The 24,950-nt window shown below is 46.0% G+C and overlaps 1 protein-coding gene across 1 annotated transcript in view; it reads right to left on the bottom strand.

Annotated features, from left to right (window-relative positions):
- Positions 1–24,950, bottom strand: part of ATP11B (ATPase phospholipid transporting 11B (putative)) — a 602,728-nt gene that overhangs the window by 273,043 nt on the left and 304,735 nt on the right. The window contains exons 18-19 of the mRNA XM_078665453.1: positions 24,151–24,332; positions 10,535–10,738 (exon numbers count right to left, since the gene is read on the bottom strand). Of these exons, the coding sequence (XP_078521579.1) occupies positions 10,535–10,738; positions 24,151–24,332 (386 nt within the window). The remainder of the gene's footprint in view (positions 1–10,534; positions 10,739–24,150; positions 24,333–24,950) is intronic.

Genomic DNA, 24,950 nt, shown 5'->3' with positions numbered 1-24,950 from the left:
TGCATCACAAGGCGTGCTCATTTTAAGCTGATGGCTTCAGTTCACATACTCTCTTAATCAGGAAGGGGAAAGGATCACTGGTCCTGCTTAAACCATGGTTTTGCAGGTCGGAAGTTGGTATCTCCCAAAATATAACCCTCATACACGTGTATGTTGGAAACTTCTCTGAGCGGTATATACTGTGTCCCCGCTTTTTTTACACGTGCGTGCGTAATCATTGGGTCATTTTTTGTGTGTGCACCCTCCACCAGGAGGTTTTACCTTAGGTTTAAGGCAGTAGTGATCGTGGAACAGTGGAGGAGGCGGTTGATGGTTCTTAAAAAGTCCGGACAGCCAGAGAGAGAATTTTTAATGAATCTGGATTCGGACTATAGATAAAATTGTATGTGCAACCTATGAATTGATAAGGAATTCAAGTGCACTTCATATAGAAATTTAAAAAGAGGTCAACATGTTTCAGCCTTGGGTAGTCAGGAGATCAATAGGCTTTCGTCAAGACCAATAGGGGTGAAATAGTGAAAAAAGTATGAAGAATAAAAGGTTTATTGACCTGATCCTTCATGAGATAAAGGCTTCATTGTACCTATAAGAGAAATAGACAAACATACACACAACGGACAGGGAGATAGGGTGTAGGAGACATATAATTATGTACAAAATGTACTTTTATGAAATCAATTGATTTCGGCAAAGAACTAGAAAATGGCAATACTTTTCATTGAACCACACTCATTTCTGGCGTCAACTATTCCATTGTCATGCTTCGGCGGGCGTTGGTGATTCGATTTATACTGTAGTGGGGTGCCCATAATTCTAAGATTTTACTTGGTCTTGTGCGTGGTCTATAGTGAGATGGCTATAACATGAACCGCCTTGTGAATTGCGTTTATAACGCTGCATACATTCAGTGCTTAGATGGTGCACTATTCGTGCGTGCAGTGATTTTGCAAAATGGTAATATACATATGCTCCTTTCAAATCTTGTTTTTCAAATGGTTTCATAAATAAACCAGATAAGTTCCTATTTTACCCATTTTGTTATACTTTAGCGCGTAGCCTAAAATGTAATGCGCTCGCTCTAGGTGCTCGTGGTAACATGGTTTGCCCGGTCTTACTGCGTACCTTAATTAAATCAAGAAATTGCTTCTTCGGGGAGTTAGGCTGGACGAGAGAGGTCTCACTGCAAGGTTGTTAAGAGGAAAAGGGTTAGGGAAGAGGGTTTAATACTTGCGGTTCTTTTTTCTTGAGAGAGCCCGCTCTCTTCGGTTACCTTAGTTCCTTCTGCTCGGTCCCGGCAGCTTGTGCTGGCTCTGCCTTTCGTCACCCGGAATCGGAGTGTGTACGTTTCCGGGTGATTTTGTACTTCATGGCGGTAGTAATGGAAAAAATACTACAGCGGTAGTAATGGAAAAAATACTACAGCGCATTAATGTAATTGGGAAATATAAAATGTTGGTAATGCTGTATTAATAAAATATTACTGAAATGAAAGTTCCGTATCAAAATTAGAAATAAAAGGGAATTTAATTTGATTCGTGGAACTGTTAGTTTTGGTTCTAGTATTAGCCCTGGAAGGGCCAATTGTCGTTGAGGATGCCCTTTATTTCAGGGTTGTGGATTTAAATCACATCATTGGGTACATGTGATCAAAGGGGGGGGGGGGGGAAGGGAGACCGTTTTGGTGCAAATCTGTGAGCTACCTGTTGCTTCTTTAGGAAATCTGTATCAAAACTAAGATGGGAGACTTATTGGGTCTTGTGTTGGTATTGTTGTCCATTATGACGATGCTAATCTTGAGGGGGAATGGGGGGGGAAAGGGGGGGGTTCATGTTTATAGACCACTGTGGTTAGGGTACGTGTGACTTTTTGAGAAAGTGGATTCTCATGATTGAATCATCTATTGAGGGATAACCAAGGAATGGAATCGTTGAGACCCAAGGTATCTGTTTTGAGCCTGTGGACCCAACGTTGTTCCTTCTCGAATAGGATTTTTGCTGCATTTCTGTCTATTGTATCTAGAGTTTCTAAGATCACCCAGTGTAAGTCGTCTACTGTATGATTTAGTTCTTTGTAGTGTGACGACATTTTAGTTGTGATTTTCTTGCAGTTAACGTTGCTCCGATGTTCACAGAGTCGTTGTTTTGCCTTGCGGCATGTCATCCCTATGTACCTCATGTCACACGGACAGGTGATCATGTAGACGACATGACTTGTGTTGCTGTTGGTGTGCTTTTTTAATTTCCATAGGAAATTCGGAAGTAGCTGCAGTTCTTTTGTTGGTTCTGTAGTTGTGCAAGCTACACAAGTACCACATGGATAATGTCCAGTTATTGGGGGGTTATTCCATAATTCTGGTTGTTGTTTCTTTTTCTTCGGTGGTGGTCTAGTGTGGACCAGTAGATCTTTAATGTTTCTGCTCCTTTTGTTGGCAAATCTTGGTTTTGACCAGGTCAGGGTATTGGATGTTATGATTTTCCAATTGCGGTTGATTATCTTCTTTACCTGATTTGTGATCGGACTGTAAGTGGTGACACAGGTGGTCCTGTTGTCGATCCCTTTTGGGCGACTTTCAAGTAGAGACTCTCTCGGTTGGATTCTGGCACGTTTTTTGCAGGAATTAATTACTTTCCTGGGGTAATCTCTAACTGTGAGTTTTTCACATAGATCAGTAGCTTGAATTTTGTAATCTGTCAAGGAGCTGCAGTTTCTCCTTAATCGTAGGAACTGGCTGTAGGGAAGGTTTTCTCTCAACGGTCGAGGATGGAAACTATTGAAAGATAACAGACTGTTTTTTGCCGTCGGTTTGAAAAATGTTTTCGTTAGTAGGGTGTTTCCTTCAGAGAAAATGGTGATGTCCAAAAAATCAAGACTTAGTGCATTGGCCGTATACGTGAATTTCAAGCATTCATCTTGATTGTTCAACCACCTATGAAAATCTTTTAGAGATGTTGTGTCTCCTTGCCAGATTAGCAGGATATCGTCGATATATCTCTTCCAAAAGAGTATATGACGAACGAAGGGGTTGTTTTCATTATGTATGTAGGTCTGCTCAAAAGTACTTACATACAAACCGGCCATGCTTGGCGCAAAGGTGCTGCCCATTGACGTGCCGTGTTGCTGGAGGTAGAGGGCATCCTTATACTGGAAGAAATTCTCCGTAAGGGCCAATCTACAACATTCCAGTACAAAATGTCTTGGAGTTTTATAGGGCCAGTCGGTGTTAAAAAGTATTGTTTCAAGAGTCTCTAAAGTCTTCTGTTGTGGCAGACTAGTGTAGAGACTCTCGACGTCTAATCCTACCAAGAGCATAGTGTTCTCTGAGTACTCAAAATCGAGTAACATGTTGATCAAATCACGTGTGTCTTTTAGGTAGGTAGGCGTTTTTTGGACCAATGGTCTCAAATACTGGTCCGCAAATTCCGATAGTGGCTCTAGGATGGAATTGATTCCAGAGACAATAGGCCTTCCTGGTGGGGGCATTCTTCCTTTATGTAAGTACTTTTGAGCAGACCTACATACATAATGAAAACAACCCCTTCGTTCGTCATATACTCTTTTGGAAGAGATATATCGACGATATCCTGCTAATCTGGCAAGGAGAGACAACATCTCTAAAAGATTTTCATAGGTGGTTGAACAATCAAGATGAATGCTTGAAATTCACGTATACGGCCAATGCACTAAGTCTTGATTTTTTGGACATCACCATTTTCTCTGAAGGAAACACCCTACTAACGAAAACATTTTTCAAACCGACGTCAAAAAACAGTCTGTTATCTTTCAATAGTTTCCATCCTCGACCGTTGAGAGAACACCTTCCCTACAGCCAGTTCCTACGATTAAGGAGAAACTGCAGCTCCTTGACAGATTACAAAACTCAAGCTACTGATCTATGTGAAAAAGTCACAGTTAGAGATTACCCCAGGAAAGTAATTAACTCCTGCAAAAAACGTGCCAGAAAGCAACCGAGAGAGTCTCTACTTGAAAGTCGCCCAAAAGAGATCGACAACAGGACCACCTGTGTCACCACTTACAGTCCGATCACAAATCAGGTAAAGAAGATAATCAACCGCAATTGGAAAATCATAACATCCAATACCCTGACCTGGTCAAAACCAAGATTTGCCAACAAAAGGAGCAAAAACATTAAAGATCTACTGGTCCACACTAGACCACCACCGAAGAAAAAGAAACAACAACCAGGATTATGGAATAACCCCCCAAAAACTGGACATTATCCATGTGGTACTTGTGTAGCTTGCACAACTACAGAACCAACAAAAGAACTGCAGCTACTTCCGAATTTCCTATGGAAATTAAAAAAGCACACCAACTGCAACACAAGTCATGTCGTCTACATGATCACCTGTCCGTGTGACATGAGGTACATAGGAATGACATGCCGCAAGGCAAAACAACGACTCTGTGAACATCGGAGCAACGTTAACTGCAAGAAAACCACAACTAAAATGTCGTCACACTACAAAGAACTAAATCATACAGTAGACGACTTACACTGGGTGATCTTAGAAACTCTAGATACAATAGACAGAAATGCAGCCAAAATCCTATTCGAGAAGGAACAACGTTGGGTCCACAGGCTCAAAACAGATACCTTGGGTCTCAACGATTCCATTCCTTGGTTATCCCTCAATAGATGATTCAATCATGAGAATCCACTTTCTCAAAAAGTCACACGTACCCTAACCACAGTGGTCTATAAACATGAACCCCCCCCCCCCTTTCCCCCCATTCCCCCTCAAGATTAGCATCGTCATAATGGACAACAATACCAACACAAGACCCAATAAGTCTCCCATCTTAGTTTTGATACAGATTTCCTAAAGAAGCAACAGGTAGCTCACAGATTTGCAACAAAACGGTCTCCCTTCCCCCCCCCCCCTTTGATCACACGTACCCAATGATGTGATTTAAATCCACAACCCTGAAATAAAGGGCATCCTCAACGACAATTGGCCCTTCCAGGGCTAATACTAGAACCAAAACTAACAGTTCCACGAATCAAATTAAATTCCCTTTTATTTCTAATTTTGATACGGAACTTTCATTTCAGTAATATTTTATTAATACAGCATTACCAACATTTTATATTTCCCAATTACATTAATGCGCTGTAGTATTTTTTCCATTACTACCGCTGTAGTATTTTTTCCATTACTACCGCCATGAAGTACAAAATCACCCGGAAACGTACACACTCCGATTCCGGGTGACGAAAGGCAGAGCCAGCACAAGCTGCCGGGACCGAGCAGAAGGAACTAAGGTAACTGAAGAGAGCGGGCTCTCTCAAGAAAAAAGAACCGCAAGTATTAAACCCTCTTCCCTAACCCTTTTCCTCTTAACAACCTTGCAGTGAGACCTCTCTCGTCCAGCCTAACTCCCCGAAGAAGCAATTTCTTGATTTAATTAAGGTACGCAGTAAGACCGGGCAAACCATTTTACCACGAGCACCTAGAGCGGGCGCATTACATTTTAGGCTACGCGCTAAAGTATAACAAAATGGATAAAATAGGAACTTATCTGTTTTATTTATGAAACCATTTGAAAAACAAGATTTGAAAGGAGCATATGTATATTACCATTTTGCAAAATCACTGCACGCACGAATAGTGCACCATCTAAGCACTGAATGTATGCAGCGTTATAAACGCAATTCACCAGGCGGTTCATGTTATAGCCATCTCACTATAGACCACGCACAAGACCAAGTAAAATCTTAGAATTATGGGCACCACACTACAGTATAAATCGAATCACCAACGCCTGCTGAAGCATGACAATGGAAGAGTTGATGCCAGAAATGAGTGTGGTTCAATGAAAAGTATTGCCATTTTCTAGTTCTTTGCCGAAATCAATTGATTTCATAAAAGTACTTTTGTACATAATTATATGTCTCCTACACCCTATCTCCCTGTCCGTTGTGTGTATGTTTGTCTATTTCTCTTATAGGTACAATGAAGCCTTTATCTCATGAAGGATCAGGTCAATAAACCTTTTATTCTTCACACTTTTTTCACTATTTCACCCCTATTGGTCCTGACGAAAGCCTATTGATCTTCTGACTACCCAAGGCTGAAACATGTTGACCTTTTTTTAAATTTCTATATGAAGTGCACTTGAATTCCTTATCAATTCATAGGTTGCACATACAATTTTATCTATAGTCCGAATCCAGATTCATTAAAAATTCTCTCTCTGGCTGTCCGGACTTTTTAAGAACCATCAACCACCTCCTCCACTGTTCCACGATCACTACTGCCTTAAACCTAAGGTAAAACCTCCTGGTGGAGGGTGCACACACAAAAAATGACCCAATGATTATGCACGCACGTGTAAAAAAAAGCGGGGACACAGTATATACCGCTCAGAGAAGTTTCCAACATACACGTGTATGAGGGTTATATTTTGGGAGATACCAACTTCCGACCTGCAAAACCATGGTTTAAGCAGGACCAGTGATCCTTTCCCCTTCCTGATTAAGAGATTATACTACGGAGACTGAAAGGATCCTTACTCTGCCTCCCCCCTCCTTTGATTATTCAGTTCACATACTGCATCTCACATTTCGTGAAATGAAAATTTAAAAATCCTCACTGTCCAAATGGACCCAAGCCTTGTTTAGGTCCCAACACAAGGCCATGTTCGCTGCCTAAATCCTCCTGACTCTGGACAAAGGAATCGAAGCATGCAGAGGGGGCAGAGAGGGCACCACCACCCATGCACAGTGCATGGGCAAAGGCGGCGTGCACAGGTGTTATGGAAACTGACACAGAGCATAGCTAAAGGCAATTTACAGTGGAGTCAGACCATGTGTTAACTGGACACGGCCCCTTCGAAATGCCTAGTCCATGATCAAAGGGAGATACTATCTCTCCTCTTCCATCCATCCATCCATCATTGTCCAATAAAGTCTTCAAATTTGTTATAAACAATATACTTATGTGGTCATTTTTTGAGCCAACATCAAGCTTTAACTAATAATAAAAACATTGAGTCTTTCCTTTTTACTAACACAAACAGAGGAACGAAGTACTGAATACCTTTCCTTTGTCTCAATTCTCAGCCATATCAGTTCTTCACTTTGCATTCAACATCCTACCTTTCGGCAGGCTAAATGCTTACTTTTTCAGATGCTAAAAGATACAATAAATAAGATATATTGATTTTGCTATGATTTTCAAGTTAATTTGTAGTGCGTTCTCAATCTATCAGTCTTTTTTTTTGTGTACATTGGTGTTGCACATGCTCTGTGACGGACTAGTGCAAATTTTGAATCTCAGCTTGAATAGTTTGTTGATTAACTATTTCTAGGACTATTGCATTCCAATTGAAATCCTCCTGCCCTGCACCAGTACAACCAAACACTACCCCAGACCTATGCTTAACAGTAGATTTCTGCTACAGTTGCTTGAACGTTGGTGTACACCAGTTATCTCTTGCCAATAAGCTATCCCACATTTTGGTTCAGCCATTTATATCCACTTGCATTTGGGCTTTCAAACAGGTCTCGAGTGCTTACTTCAAACAAGTATTTCTCTACCTATATTTACCACAAAGTTTGATATTTTTTTTTAATTGCCAAATCCTTGCTATGTGAAAAGCTAGTACTTGACATAAGGTACCTTTTTTGGAATATTATGATCCTCAATATTACAATTCAAAGAAACTAAACTAATACATTGATGTGAGGCTCACACCTTAACAATGCCTCTCCAGGTATTATAGATAAAGACTGTAGGACGATCTATCTACGCATATCTTTTACTATCAGCTACTGTTTCCAGTACTCTGCAAAGGTGAAACCTGCAGACAGGGAGATTTCTTTCCAGCTGGAAGCAGAGTCAAAAACCTCTTACCACATCAATGTGTTACATCTTGATTTGGCCTCACTTGATGCTTTTAAGGTGCCTATTAGTCACAATGTAGGCATTTGAACTCAACATAACTTTTATTATGCATGGTGGGCATTCTCCCAGTAGTGCTTCTGCAGAAATGCTTCTCTACATTTCAGAAGTGCTTCTTCAGCTCACACATAGCTGTCCACAAGCCTGGGTGTAAGATACTCTGCTGTCCGCAATATGAGAGCAGAAGAACTTGAGCAGTAACCAACAAAACCACAGTTTTTCACAAAGAAGTTACATTTTGCACAAATAAACATGTATGAACAAGCAAGGCGAAACCACACAGGCCCAGAGAAGGGAGAGTGCTGTAAATACCATTACCAAACTATAGGGGTAAATACACAGGATGTATAAAATACCTCCAATTCAGTTTGCCATGTCTGAATTATGCATTACATGCAAACATCGATGTCTAGCAGATCAATTTCAACAGGTTTATTTATTTTTCAGGTTGTGATTCTGAGAAATAAACTATATGCAAAGTAAAAACTGTATTAAATTAATTGTAAAGGCTAGGTCAAGGATCATATTTATATTACATACATAAGAGTTACAGTTAGGGAAAAAATAAAATGAAAAAACTAAATGAATAATAAAACTGAGATAGATGTAGAGCTGGCCTAATGTTTTGGAATTGTAGTAATATTAATTCAATTGTCAACTTATTTCAAAAGAAGTGGTTGTCTATGCAGTGCCATCAATGTAGGTGTATGTAGATGTAACGTTAGATGTAGATGGTTGAGCTTGCACATTTTACTCTGGGGAAGGGTCCAGATGGTGAAAAAAGTGGTAGTACTTAATTACACATTGCCACAAGAGCCCCACTTCATCTCTCACCATCACTACCTGTGCTAACATTAACAGGACCAATATGGGGAGACCACTGGTTTGGACACACTGTAGTTTTGGAAAGCCATACCAGGTAAACAGATGTGCCCAGATAACTCCACAATGCTAGCATTAAGGTCTTCAGCACACACAAATTTTCTAATTTTGCAGGGTCATACAAGTGGAGGAAGCCTATTTGGCACAACAAAGGCCTACACATTGATAAGATGTAATTTCACTACCCAGAATGGTTCCATTAAGGTGCTAGAGGATGACCTTACTGGCAAATGGACTATCTTTGCTGCAATGCAATTGGAGACTGGTCTCACACTTTCACAATACCAGGTGCAATACATTACTCACACGCTGCATCAAGGATAGTTTAGTCTGCAACTGCACACCCTAGATTATTTTCCCTGGCAGGCACAAAATGAGAAGAGGGGTATAAACAGTGGAATGACAGCTGCTCTGTACATTATCTTTCTGTCAGAATTATTCTCAAAACCAGCCAAGTTTGAATCATGTTTGCACCAGCATCTGTAGAGATCACATGAATATATGGAACATGAATTGGCTGCACTGTTGCTTAAACATGATTATGGTCTGAAAAGCCAGCCTCAAGTTCACATACTTTAAGTAGCGTAATTAGTACTGGTACCCAGGCAAACAAAGCAAAGCAAGTTTATCCTACAATGCCTCATGTAGTAGATGCAGGCTCCAGACTGTAGCGTAATATACAGGCCTCCTACCGTAATTCACAATTTGTCAGATCTTTGGATATAGCTAATGGCCTCTTATAATACAGTGTTCTGACTTAAAGCAAGCTCCCAGTAGAGGTCACACTAAAAAAGCCCTCCCGTACTGAAACAGATGGCTAGCACCTAAGTCAAAGTTGCAAAAAAATATGTTTCCTGAGACAATAGAGATACAAAAGTGCGCCCCCACTTTCCAGTAGGCTTTGCGACGTCTTCCTTATTGCTTACTAAGAATGAATCATATATAGTGTGTATAACCAGTGGCCTACATGTGAACAAACAAGGCGTTTTAAATATAGAATCTTATATATAGTTCCATATGTAGAAATACTGGCATATTGTTAATGAGATTCCAATGTTTTAATGCATTACTAGTGGTGGATGTATCATCAACCTTCTAATCAATTAATCAAGACAAGTCTCCTTTCCGAGACAAAATGGTTTCCGAAAACTATTTTGCATTTGCCATTTCATACTTTGTTACCAGAAAGTTGTGACAGACCAAAAAGACTGTGATGTATAGGTTATATATTGTTAGCTTACTCGAACACTAAGTATATTGTACTATCCGCATGTTTACTGCCATTTATTCGTGTCCTCGCTGGTCTAATGGCCAAACTATCCCTGCATTCTTCCACTCTCAGTTCTTACCTCTACTTCTCACTGTGCACAGAAGTCAAGTGGAACCATAATTTCACACACTGACTAAATTCCTATGGTATTTAAAGACACAGATGGCCATTTGTGCTATCTATTTTTTTTTAACAGCCTTCCTCCTTAATTACTATTAGGTTAAGATCAATGCACTAGTAGTCCAACTTTACGATTCTGTATATGTAATCCTGTAGAAAATCAAAACGATTTCTATCACTAGCATTTAAATGTAGCAAGAACACAGAATGTTGCATTCACAACAGGCCATGCAGGAGTAATGTGTAGTTGCTTTGGTGTAGGCTTTGGCTGGGTTACATTCTTACAGTTATTTTACATTGAATATACAGAAGGATATGCATCAATATACCCACATACCTCCTGGCAAGCTGTCGTAGCTGTTCTGCACATTCATGGTCCGATTTCTGCTGCACAAGCTCAAGTATATTCATAGTTCTATGGAAATGTCCGCATGATAAGCTGACACTGACTGCTGTTTCATGTTTATCTCCTGTGAGCACCCATATTTTTATACCAGCACGTCGAAGGGCATCTATTGTTTCTTGAACTTTGTCTTGAAGCCTAAAAAATACAAAAGCAGCACGATTAGAATTAAGTAAACTTGTATACAAATGTGTAAACAGGTATGAATAATGTCAAGACAACGCACACAACATTTTGCAAATATAAGCAAATTATATAAACTGCAGAGGAAGTTACTCCTGACAAATTAGATTTGAAAAACTAATAGTACAAGGTGGAGCTTTGCGGAGTAACGTAATTATAAAACTTTTTAAGTTCACATGTTCGAGATGCTCCATTAATACTTGTCTATTTTAGGTACACACCAGAGCAGTTTCGGATTTTATAACTATTCACTGCTGTCCTCAGCATACACCAGAGTGGTGCAGCTCTATCAAGTAAGAGAGAAACTCAGATGCAAATCTTGGGCTTATCCGTATATTAACATACAGCTTAAAAGCCTATCCCTCAAACGAAGAAACATCAGTTAATCAGGGGCTTATAAAGCACGCTACTAGCCCGTGAGGGTCTCAAGGAACTTCGGGTGGGGTGGGGTGGGGTGGGTGGGTGGTGTGCAGCTCCGGATCAGTGGAAAAGCCAAGTCTTGAGGTTCTACATGAAGGTGTGCAGAGTGGGGGAGTGTCTGTTGTTGACTGGGAGCTCGTTCCAGGTCTTTGCTGCGACGTTGGAGAAGGCTCTTCCGCCTGCTCTGGTTCTGCGGATGCGTGGGGTCTCCGCCAGGGCGAGGTCGGCGGAGCGGAGGTCCCTTTTGGGTACGTGGAAGGAGACTCTTTCGTTGAGGTATTTGGGTCCGATGTTGTGGAGGGATTTATAGGCATGGGTGAGTAGCTTGAAGGCTACTCTCTTCTCGATGGGGAGCCAGTGGAGGTCTTGTAGGTGCGGGGTCATGTGCTCGGGTCGTGGGGTTCCAAGGACGAGTCTGGCTGCGGTGTTCTGGATGGTTTGGAGCTTGTGTAGCAGGGTTTTGTGGATTGCGGCATAGAGGGAGTTACCATAGTCCAGCCTGCTGGTAACGAGATCGTGGGTGACGGTCTTTCTGTTTTTGAGGGGGATCCACTTGAAGGTCTTGCGGAGGGAGTTGAAGCAGGTCGAGGCGACGGCGTTGATCTGGTGGGTCATGGTGAGGGAGTAGTCTAGGATGATGCTGAGGTTCCGGGCGTGGTCCGTCGTGGTGGGTGGGTTTCCAAGGGCAGGGAACCACCAGGAGCTGTCCCACGCCGTGAACGAAGACAAGGACCTCGGACTTCTCAGAGTTCAGTTTTAGGCAGCTGTCGCTCATCCATGCTGCAACGTCTTTCATTCCTTCTTGAAATCAGAGTCTAGTGTATTCGGGGTTCTTCGTGAGAGAGAGGATGAGCTGGGTGTCGGTGTCGTTGGCGTAAGATACTATGCTGAGCCCGTGCTGTCCGACGATGGCGGTGAGGGGGCCATGTAGATGTTGAAGAGCGCGGGGCTGAGCGAGGATCCTTGGGGTACTCTGCAGCTGATCTCTGTGGGTTCGGGGAGGAAGGGTGGGAGTCTGATCCTTTGGGTTCTGCTGGTGAGGAAGGATCGGACCGAGTCGAGGGCGGTTCCCTGTATGCCAGCAGCATGGAGTTTGGTAGCGAGAGTGCTGTGGGAGACAGTGTCGAAGGCTGCGGAGAGGTCTAGAGCTGTTCTGGAATCATTAATTCCATGCTTAATTAGTTATTTTGGCACAATCAATTTTTACTTTTTCAACATTAAGACTTTCTTTTAGCTAGTTGGTTTTATTATAATTTTAACGAAAGCTTTAATGTTCAATAAATTGATCAAAATATATATCCATATCTAGTGCAAATACTGAACATATAGGTAAGAATGGTGAACAAAGCTCTTAAGGAACCTGAAATCCCATTTTAAAACATACACATGAAAAATACTTTTATTCCTCAATTGTACCTTGGGTGTCCACCTTCACTCCATTTCTTCATGGGCACTTTTTCTGGCCCTGAACTTTCATGTGACAACCTAATGCATTCTGGGTGCTGTAGTCTTGGTTTGCTTCAGTTGATTTAATCAGACTAACACATGATATGTAGGATTAAAGCTGAAGGCTGGAAACAGTTTCTGCAATGAGATTGTGCAAAATGACCACCCTAGATGTGCTATAAAATATTACACTATGAAAACAGTCTAAACGGGTATTCACTTTAAAATATGTATGCATCAACCCTGTGATCCAAGTGTGAGATGTCTCAGGAAACATTTGTACACATTTTACCATGTGTGGCATTTTATTTAGAAATTCCAATTTCCTTTTGACTTCAATTCTTCCAAATATTCACATACAGGGCTTGGCATCAGGGCATCAAATGCTATTCCCAAATTGCTCTCTATCCCTGGTAGACTTCCAGTTTGAAATAGAGGACTACAGAGTAAACTCCCAAAACATATTCAGGTCATCATCTAAGCTAAAATTCATATTTTCAATGACAGGAAATGTACCTGGGTTAAAAATGTGCACCTGCAAAATTCATAAAACAACAAATTACTTACCTTCAGTAACACCTTAACTGTTAGAGATTATCTAGCCGCAGATTCCTTATCTTAGAATTTTCCCCAGGAATCAGACTGGATCCGGAATTTTACTTGAGCAGTACCTCTGGCGCCAAGAACACTGACAACTGGTGTGTAAAACTAGGGCCCTGAAAGGTGAGCAGCCCTGTCCCTAGAAATTTGTTTGCAGAGTGATGAGGATGGGAGGGTTGGTAAGGAATCTGCAGCTAGATAGAGTTCTACCAGATATGGCAATACTGAAGGAAAGTAACTTGGTTATCTTATAAAGACTTGCAGCAGCAGACTCCTTACCTTACAACAGATAACCAAACAATAGCTCCCCAGAGATGGGTCTGCAAAACGATCTCACGCCAAAATTTTCTGCAGAACTGAATGGGAAAAGTGCCTGAAACAGAAGGACAGGACTCTCCAGGCAGCAGTACTTAGTACACATGGGTAAAGAGGCCCACATTGCTGCCTGGCAGTTGTCCAGGACCAGACGTATGCATGCTAATGCAATGGTCACAGCCTTTGCTCTGCTGGAATGAGCATGCAGACCCTCAGGGGGTTGCTTCTAGGCCAATGCATAGCAGATTTTAATGAAGAGCACGATCAATCAGGAGAGAGCGTGTTTCTGCACAGCGGTCCCTTTTTTGTCCCGACATACCCCATGAAGAGTTGCTGGCCCATCTGGAATAGTTTTGTGCGCTCAACGATAATGCTCTTTTTGGGTCAAGCTGGTGGATTCTCTCCTCTTCCTTAGAGGAATAAGTTGCAGCGTAAAAGGTAGCCAAAGTGATGGACTGGCTTACGTGGAACAGGGTGACTACCCTCCGCAAGAAGGATGCTCAAGTCCATAGGAAAAGTTTTTTGTTGGGGAAAAATTAGATGTAGGGAGCCTGAGAGGACAACGCCTGTAGTTCACTGACTCTCCGGACAGATAAAATTCCCCCCAGAAAAGCAGTCTTGATGGTAAGGTGATGGGGCTTAAAAGTGCATGATTGAAGCGGGTCAAAGGGAGCACAGAAAGGGCAGAGATAACCCTTCAAAGTGCCCAATGTACAGCCCTGCTGAGCCAAGGTTAGGACAAACAGAAAAACCTGAGAAAGGGGAACAGATAGGGGATCAACCTGTTTCTCAACACACCATGCCACAAATTTATCCCGACGGTTGGTGTATACGGTTTTGGTGGAGGGACGCTGAGTTGCCAAGAAACATCACAGACTTAGGGCAGAAGGTCAAATGTCTCAATCTTCATCCATGAAGGCGGAGGGCTGACCGGTTCAGGTGGAGAACCTTCCCCATCGCTGCAACAGAAGATCTTCCCGAAGGTGCCGCCTGATCTGAGTACTGATGGACATGCTCAACAGCTCAGGATACCAGACACTCCGAACCCAGTCCGGAGCCACAAGGATAACTCGGGCCCGGTCATTCCTGATTTTTTTGAGAACTCTGAGCAGGAGTAGTATGGGCAGAAAGGCGTACAGGAGGCCTGCACTCCACTCACAGCGAAAAGCGGCTCCGAGTGAGAGCCGCCTTGGAAACTCCAGCATGCAAAACTACTGACATTACGCATTTTCGGCGGTGGCGAAAAGATCTAACCAAGGCTCGCCCCACTGCTGAAAGAGACCTTAACCTACCTTGGGTGGAGATGCCACTCATGATGCGCTAGGCATCTTTGGCTGAGTTTGTCCACCCTGGCACCCAAAGAGCCCGCCAGGTGTTGAACCACCAGGGATATGCCCCGACGTTCCAGTCATGTCAAGAGGTGCAAGGCCTCTTGACAGATTCCACAACCCCACCGCCCTGTTTATTGCAGTACCACATGGTAGTGATGTTGTCCATGAAAACCAGGTCTAGGCTTCCCTTGATGGAGGGTAGAAAGGCTTTCAGTGACAGCTAGATCACTTGGAGTTCCAGTAGGTTGATGTGGAGTCCAGATTCCGCCGGAAACCAAAGGCCTCTGAACTCTACCTCTCCTAGATGGCCACCCCATCCCAGGAGAGATATCGGTCACTACAGTCAGATATGTTGGGGAAGGGAGAGGGGTCTGCGCTGACCCATCCGCAGTTCGTTAACCACTGCTGCAGATCCATTGCAGTGCCCGCCGAGATCTGGACCATGTCAGAGAGATTTTCCTGATGCTGTGCCCATTGGAACTTCAGGTCCCACTGCAGAGCCCACATATGCCAGCAGACAACGGGTCACTAGCAAAATGTAGGAGGCCATGAGGTCCAGCAGCCTCAGAGTCCGTCTCACCAAAACACAGGATAGAGGATGTAACATCGGTATCATAGTCTGAATATCCTGGACTCGCCATTCAGTAGGATAAAACCGAAACTTCACTGTGTCTAGTACACCTTCGATGAAAGGGAGCGTCCCAGAAGGAGTCGGGTTTGACTTTGGCAAGTTTATAGTGAACACCAGGGAGTGCAGTAGGTCTGCTGTAGTGTGGCGTTGGGAGAGGAGTCCCTGGGACGAGCCTTCCTTCAACAGCCAGAATTCGATATAGAGGAAGACGGGCACCCCTAATATCCGCAGAAGTGCTGCAACCACCTCCATTACCCTGGTGAACACCCGTGGGGCACTGGTAAGGCCAAAGGGGAGCACTGTGAACTGAAAGTACTCACGGCCTACCATGAACTGCAGGTAACATCTGTGGGCAGGCAGGAAAGGGATGTGCATGTGTCCTGCAAGTCCAACGCTACCATCCATTCTCCCGGGTCCAGGGCAGACAGGACTTGTGAGAGAATGAGAATTTTGAATTTCTCCTTTTTCCGGAAGAAATTGATAGGGCGCAGGTCTAGAATACGATAAAGGCCAATGTCCTTCTTCGGCACCAGAAAGTAGCAGGAATAGCAACCACAACCTAGTTCTGAGGCCGGCACCCTCTCTATGGCTCCCTTGGCCAAGAGAGCCGCCACTTCCTGGCAGAGAAGGAGAGATGGGTCTATCATAAATGGTGGCAAGGGTGGAGGTGTGGTCATGAACAGGTGGGAGGGAGAAGCCCCTTTGGAGAACCTAGCGGTCTGATGTATTGACCTCCAGTGGTGCAGGTGATGGTTCCTGGGCTAGGAAGCTTGCATGCAGTAGTGGCTGGACAGGTATGGACGCAGCTGGAAACCCCTTCTGTGGCCATGAAAGGAGTGAAAGGTGGACTGAGGTTGACAGCCGTTAAAAGGCCCAAAGAGCTGGTTGTAGATCTGCTGTCCTTGAAGCGCACCAGTGCGGAGTCTGCCTGGTCTCTAAAGAGATGGGAGCCATCAAAGGGCATGTCCATAAGCGAAGCTTGGACATCTCCTAAAAAGCCAGTTAGCCTCAGCGAGGCATAGCGCCTAAAGTCCACCAACTAAGAAACCGATCTGCTAAGCGAGTCAGTCATGTCCAGCCCACGTTAGTCCTGACCGCCGAAGAGGGCAACTGAAGGTCCAGGACCTCTACTGCCCTCCTAACCACCATACCAAATGAGGCACCCTCCTCTGTAGCCATGGTAGGAGGGGAGGCCAAGTCAGTATCTGGGGAGTTGTCCAGTCCTTTGACATCTGCCAATTCCTCACACCAGTCCATATTGGGGTCTTGAGGCTGGTATTCAGTCTGCGCCAGCCCCTCCGGCTAACTGTCAGAGATAAAAACAGGGACAGTGTCGCTGGGAATGTAGGCAGTGGTCCAGAACAGCTCCAATGAAAGGGAACATCTGAGCAGGGGTCAGGAGTGACTTTGGCACGGTTATAGTGTACCCCAGGGAGTGCAGGAGCTCCGCCGTAGTCAGGAGGTGGGAAACAACTATCTGGGACAAGCCCACCTTCAACAGCCAGTCGTCGGGATGGGGGAAGACCCCTGATCTCCGCAAAAGACTTTGGTAAACACCCGAGGGGTGGTAGTAAGTCCAAAGGGGTGCATGGTGAACTGAAAGTGCGCGTGGCCCACCGTGAACAGCAGGTAAAGTCTGAGGGCAGACAGGCAAATCCTAAGTTACCATCCAGTCTCCCGGGCATAGGGGAGGCAGGAATTGTGCAAGCGTAAGCATTTTGAATTTCTCCTTTTTCAGGAAGAAATTGAGAGGGCACACATCTAGGATAGAACGAAGGCCTCCAACTTTTTTGTACACCAGGAAGTAGCAGGAATAGAAACCACAACTTACTTCTGCTGCCGGCACCCTCGCTATGGCTCCCTTGGCCAAGAGAGCCGTCACTTCCTGGAGGAGTAAGTAAAGATGGTTCACCGTCAGCCTGTCGCAAGTAGGTGGAGGGTTGGTCACCAAGGGGAGGGAGTAGCCCCTTCGGACAATCTAGAGAACCCACTGGTTGGATGTTATTGACCCCCAATGGTGCAGGTGATGGCGTATCCTGCCTCCCACTGGTTGCCCATGATGGTCGGAGGGCAAACTAAAGAGGTTTCGAGGCTGAGGATGCCAGGAACATGACTCATGGGGTCTATAGGTACCGTGTCCTTGGCTAAGCAGGGGCTATAAAGCTTGTATGCCGTGGTGGCTGGGTGGGTAGAGGCACGTTTGGAATCCACTTCCATGGCCACAAAAGGAGCGAAAGGTGAACTGGGGTAGGCGAACAACCATGCCTACAGAACAAGGACCTGCTATCCTTTAAACCCTGCAGCGCTGAGCTCCCTTGTCTCCGAAGGGACAGGAGCCATCAAAGGGCATGCATATAAGCAAAGATTGGACATCCCCTGAAAAGGCAGTCATCCTCAACAAAGCATGGCATTGTAATACCACAGACGAAATAACCGCTCTGCCTAACGAGTCACTCGTGTCCAGCCCACATCAAATTGTGAACTTAGCCATGTCTCTCCAGTCAGCAATAGCTTGGGACAGTATGGCCTGGACCGTCTTCGAGACCCTAGTCAGCACCTGCACAACGGAATCCCATAGTGAATGGGAGTAACGACCCAAAAGGCACATGTTGTTCACTGGCCACAGTGCCAAGCTGGTGAAAGAAAACATTTTCTTGCTCAAAGTGTCCAGCCTTTTTTTGAATGCATATATGGTGGGGTGATACTGAACGCGCCAGGATTTATTCAGGAAGAGGAGACTTGGACCACCAATCTCTCCCAGGTAGTGCGTTAGGTGAAGAAATTCGGGTCCCCGGGGGTGGATAGATGGCAGCAGGCAATTTCCCTGTTCACAGGATCCCCTGTGCAGGGCTTAGACCAGACACCAGGCAGGACGACTGTGAGGGCTTCATTTAACGGGAGAAGAAGTTCTGAGGTGGTAACTACCAGTTGAAGCACCACCATAAAGACGTTAATCTCAACTGCCACTAAGGGCAGGCTAAGGTTCAGGACGGCTGCCCCTCTCCTCACCACCACAGCAAATAATGCTCTCTCCTTCCAAGCCACGGTAGGAGTAGAGACCAATCCAGTATCTGGGGAGGTGTCAGTCCACTGGCATCCTCCAAATCCTGGCATTAGGTGTCCTCATTGGAGTCTAGGTGCTGGTATTCATAGTGGTCTAATGGCCCTTTCAAATCGTCCCCAAGGCGGAGCCCATAGGAATAGGGTTCAGGTTCTGGCGTGGCTCCAGTTTGTGCCGGATCAGACAATGCCCATCCGGCTCTGTGTTGTAGTCGGGGATATGAATGGGGACAGCACCGGCATAAGTGTCTACAGCGGGCCAGGGCAGGTAGAGGTGGCTTGTCTGGTGCTGTTCCAGATCCATCTGTAAATCCAAAGGTCCTCATTGGCGCTGAGGACGAATCCGTCGGCAGACTACTAGTTGGGCGGGAGTCTCTCCAGCTCCGAGAACCTCAGGGGGCACGGAGACAGCTGAGTCACAGGCTCAAGCACGGAGCAAGGCCTAGAGTGTCGGTGCTCCCTCTTCTCGTCAGGTGACTTTAACGGACGAGAAGTCGAAGATCTCTTCGACTCTTGCTTTTCTTCTTCTTGTCGGACTTACCAGAATTGGACAACTTTAATTACGACGAAGATGGATGCCTCTGCAACTGACCCCTAGCACCTTCTTCTCGACCAGGATTGAGACCGGCGAGGTGGCGCACGTCGAGCGGCAAGAAGCTTGTGGTATCACTCCCTCAAGGCCTTGGAGTGCACGTCACGACAATTGACGCAGGTCTTGGCATCGTGGTCGTGCTCTAGACACCAGAGACAAACAAAGCTGAAGATCAGTCACTGACATTTGTTGGTGATGGGAAACCGCAGGGCATCAATCCAGCCTTCCTCATTGACATCCCTGCCACACCAGGAAACAAGTCTTAAAACCTTCGAAAAAAAGGCGAAAAAAGAATCAAAAAGTGACTGGATTCCACGACATTCTAGGGGAAGCATCGGACTTTGAAATACGGATTGACCGAGCACACCGAGTGGGTCTCCCTAGGCGAGCACCTGCTCCCCCCGACATCCTAGCTTTCTTGCCGGACTTCCCTCTTAAAGAAAGGATCCTAAAGGAAGCGAGACAGAAACAACCCCTACAGTTCCGAGACTGTCCTGTAGCTCTATATCAGGATCTCTCGGCCATTACCCTCCAAAAGCGGAAATCCTTCAAGGTAGCAACAGACTTCTTGCGGAAGGAGGGGATCCCTTACTCATGGGGCCACCCGTTCAGGTTGATTTTTAAGTGGAACGGAACACTGCAACAATTGCGATCACTTCAGGAAATGTACACACTTCTGGGGATAGAGCAACCGGATGACCAATCACCCATGCACCTACCGCAAGGACAATCTGCGGACGGATAGCGGACAGTCAGACGCAGGCGTGCACTCAAATTGCATTCGAAGCCCGAGGCCCACTTCATCTCACAGGAGAGGGCCACTGCCATTCAAGAGGTGGCCAAGGAAACGTCAACCTCTGAATAAGTTATAGCCAAGGGGGACGACTCAACTCATCTACAATGCACGCACAGGGGGGGGGGCGTGCATAGACAGGTGGCCGTCAATTGGATCCGCTCCACCAGGTACCGAAACCACAGCCCTGCGATGGACTGGCAGGACTGGGACATTGACCTTTCACTGTTGGGGGGTTTAGAAAGGGGGGGGGTAGGTTGGGACCGGGGGTAGTTTTGGGTTGGGGGAGAGGGGGGCTCCGGTGTGGCGCAACATAGGCAGCGCAGAAATGGTTGTCTGGACAGGCATGCCCGGGGGTGATGAGAACGCTACCTACAAGGCAAGCGCGACTGAATCCACTCTGCAGATCATTTCCCTTAATGTTAAAGGGCTTAACAACCCCATCAAACGCAGAGCTGTCTTATCCCTTTTAGAAAACTCCGGAGCGGAAATATGCCTTTTACAGGAAACGCACCTACTACCCAAAGATTGGCACGGTATGCGCTCCAGGGCATTCCCAACACAATACTATTCCTCCACCACAGAGAAGAAAGCAGGGGTGGCCATTCTGTTTGCGCGCCATTTCAAGGGTCGGGTGGGAGACAAAGACGCGGACATAAAAGGAAGGCTCCTGGCTTACAAAATACAAATAGAGGGGTGGTCAGCTGTCATCGGATCAATTTACTCACCCAATACCAGACAAGAAACCTTCCTCACAGGGGCTCTGGCAGACACACTGTCCCATAACATCAACTCAACGCTAGTGGGGGGGGACATAAACCTTGTGATGGACTCCGCGAAAGACAGGTCGGGCCAGAGGTATGGTGCTACGGGGGCGATATCCAAGGAAGGGGAGCGATGGTTAGTGGATAGGGGATTTGTAGATCTCTGGAGGAGGACACACCCTAACACCCCGGGATACACCTTCTACTCACACGTACACCACACGTACGCACACAGACTATTTCCTAGGGTCCCTGGAAGTGGCATCCCTGATCACTGGCATTGAAGTTATTCCGGCGGCACTTTCCGACCACGACGCATTGGCATTACACATACAGGTCCCCTTAACCAAGACACGGAAGAGTAGATGGCGCCTTAAGAAAACTCTCTTACACCGTATAGAGGTTACGCAACAGCTCACCATGCGCATCACTGATTATTTAAACAGGAACAACACGGCAGACATTCCACTAACAGCACTGTGGGGGGCCTTGAAGGCGGTGTTGCGGGGAGAATGGATAGCTATAGCGGCCGCAGAAGCGCGGGAACGTCGTGACAAACGCCGGACGTTGTCTGAGCAGGTGCTCGAGTTGGAGCGGGTCCATAGCAGAACTGGGCACCCAGAATATGGTGCAAGCTTAAAGCGGAGAGGGCCCAGCTGGCGAGCCTCAATCTGGACAGAGCGGAATACGCGGCGCTGCGTTTACGCCACACATACTACGTGGGTGGAGACAGAACGAGCCGCTTGCTGGCCAGTAAACTCAAGGCCAAGGTCCTACACTCAAAGATCACGGCCATTCCAGATAGCACCGGGCGAGAGCTACAGGAAGACGAACAGATCGCAGAGGCGTTTCGGTCGTTTTACGCATCACTGTACACGGCGGAGCCCGGATTGAACAAAGGTGAGGCAGACTCATACCTGCAAACGTCGACGGTCACAGCCCTCAACGCGGCGACCGCGTGCTCCCTCGACGCGCCGATCAGAACGGACGAGGTCATTGCGGCAATTGAGCGCCTCAAGCCGCTCAAGTCACCGGGACCACATTTGGAGGGGAAACGCAGACCATAAGCCTCTACGCGGACGACATCCTAGCAGCGGTGGAGGACCATCTCAGGTCAATCCCGGCGTTCTTAGCGGAAATAGAGGCGTTCGGGAAAGTTTCAGGATTTAAGATGAACATCCGGAAATCCCTGGTACTCCCACTCGGGCGCAATGCCCGTGCATCTAGCAAGTTACCGCAAAACTTAGGGGGGCTCGCGATTTGCATGTCGGTGCCCTACCTGGGCATAGCCCTGACAGCTAGCACTGTGCAAACAGTGGAACAGAACTACTCGGATCTTCTTGGTAGGCTTCTGGGCGACCTGGCTAAGTGGCGCCAACACTCACTATCTTGGCTGGGGCGGATCGCGGCCATAAAAATGTCTCTGCTGCCGAGGATCCTGTATTTATTTCAAACACTGCCGGTCACACCCCCCTTGGGCTTGCTTAACAAACTTCAGGATGCCATCTGTCAGTTTGTCTGGGCCGGGAAACGACCGCGACTACGCAAAGACCTCACCGGACACGTCACGTCGGTTGGCCGCCTGGGGGTCCCAGACCTCCAGAGATATTTTCAGGCAGCGCAACTTAAATATCTCCTGGAGTGGCACCGCCCCGAATCTGAAAAGAGATGGCTGTTTCAGGACCGCGCAACGGCCCAAATGCTGCTGTGGAGAGTCCCGTTCTTGAGGCGTCAGGACCGTCCGCATACATGAAGAAATCTCCTCTCACGCCCACTATTTTGCAGGTGTGGGACAGAGTTGTGGTGCCCAGGGGCCTCACTACTTATCCTTCGCCAATGACACCGTTGTTCGATAACCCCGCTTTCGAACCGGGTGCGGTCCATGGTTCCTTCCCTCAGTGGAGGTCCTCGGAGTGCAGGTCAGCTGGGCACCTTTTTGACCTGGAGGGATTTCTGCTGCTGCAAACCCTGCAGGAGACGTATGGGCTTCCGCAGATCCCCCGCTTCCAATACTTTCAAATACGTCATTGGCTCACGAGCAGGGACGTGTTGCCGCAGGTTAGTAGCTCCACACCAAAAAGACGGATAGGCAAGCAATAACTGATCTGTACAAAATGCTGTGTCCACCACTCCCCGCTATGCGCTCGGCGGGTCAAAAACGATGGGAGCGGGAACTAGGCCGTTCACTCACCGACAAGAAGTGGCAGGATATATATTATAGGGCCCACCACACTGCGAGGAATGTAGCTAGCAAGGAATCGGCAGTCAAGATCGCTTACTATTGGCACTTGACGCCAGCAAGGCTGCACCAGAGTAACCCTCGCCGGGATCCCCTGTGCTGGAGGGGATGCGGACAAGTGGGTACTTTAACCCACATACTCTGGGACTGCATAGAGGTACAGGAATTTTGGGAGCAAGTACTTAGGGACATAGATAAATACTTTGACATGGACATACCTCGCTTCCCGGCTTACACCGTACTGGGGCTACCCAACAAAATCACCTTTCCACTCAAATCGATCCGAGGGAAACAAATGGGGCTGGCTATGGGGGCAGCGACGCAACACATCCTTTCACTCTGGGGCTCCACACGGAAACCCACGCACACGGGGTGGCTCCACAGGCTCTGGTACACGATGGGCATGGAAAGGATTCAGGCCTCCCTCACCCAAACACAAGACGCGTTCCGAGACACCTGGCAACCATTGGTAGACCTCTTGTCCGATTAATTTAACAAGCTTACATGCCCAAAATACCTCAGGGTTCTCCGACTTGCTGATGAATTCCAGAGACCAGCTGCCTCATCCACCTAGAGCTCTTAGATCCTATGACGTTTGCAATAACTATCACAGTGATGCCCACACCGGAGGGGGGGATCCAGGGTGGGGGGAGGTCAGAGGGAAGGGGGACTGTTCAGTTGGGTTTGTTCGAGGCTCTGCCGACCAGCACCAAGCCCACACCTGTTTTTATGGACACATCTCCCACTCCCGTCTGCACGAAGACCAACCATGGGGCGAGGATCAGAGACGGGGTATGCTCCCCCTGCCATGCACTGCAGGCCTTGTTTTGTGTTTTATCTATTGAAATGCAATAAAAATGATTTAAACCAAAAAGTGACTGGATAGCTCTCTCCGCATCTGCGCTGACTGGGAAGTAATAACGGATGTCAGCGTGCTAGGGTGGTTGCCAGTAAAGGCATAGCGCACATCACTTTTGGCGCAGATAGCGCCACACGGAGCTAAATGATTCCACCTTCTGGGGCACAAGTGAAAAATTTCCAGATCCAGTTTAACACCTGGGAAAATTCGAAGGTAAGGAATCTGCGGCTAGAAGTGTCCATCAGATAATGTTTGCTTTGAAGGGGATAAAAAAAACTGATAAATACTATTAAAAATACATACTACGCAATACTTACTTGTCTTCCACTCCAGTCGCACCAAGAATTTCAAGGTCTTTCTCTATGAAGTTGAATGCATCTCTTAATCGCTCTTCTCGCTGTTGTAATGCTGTTCTGGCCTCGAAAAGGAGGCGGTCAACTTCTTGATACTCTTCAGCACTGAATCGTCGGCAGGCCACACACAAAGTTCTAAGCCCTTTCTAAGAAAAAAGGAATGACAAAGATTGAATAAAAAAATACAAATCAATAAGAATTGTTTGATCACAATAGAAAGGGTTTACAGACATCCAAGGATTATTATGTTGAATTAAAAAACGAATTCAAAATGTCTCTGGAACATTGAAGGGTTCCCTAAATACATTCCCAAAAACTAACCTATAGAGGTGAAACACACAGCAATTTGCCAAATAGCCCACTAGGCAATGAGAAATTTCTAAATATTAAAAGCAAGTTCAAATTACTTACAAGTATCTAACGGAGTGGGGTTTGTGGTGCAAGAACCAAACTCTTTTACAAAGCACAAGGTAACTGTAAATTGGAATTGGTGTTTGTGAAGCCCCCCTAACACTACTACCGCCTTCATTCAGTACCCTTTCAATGTATGCTGGGTGACTCATCTGGGTTAAGGGGTCAGTATGAGTACATATAGCTATAGTTAATATGTTTAAACGTGTTATGGATTTTTAACAATTAAAAAAGCTAATTACATGGAGAATGTGTACTCTAGTACTGAACACCTTATTCTTACTCTTACATCCAAACTCCTCACTTTCGCTAATGTAGTGTAACATTACAAAACCTCTCAAATACAAAAGGAA

This window comes from Lissotriton helveticus, chromosome 11, assembly GCF_964261635.1.
Source record: "Lissotriton helveticus chromosome 11, aLisHel1.1, whole genome shotgun sequence".
Classification (NCBI taxonomy): Eukaryota; Metazoa; Chordata; class Amphibia; order Caudata; family Salamandridae; genus Lissotriton; species Lissotriton helveticus.
The sequence above is the reverse complement of the archived record's forward strand: the minus strand, read 5'-3'. Positions and strand labels throughout refer to the sequence as shown.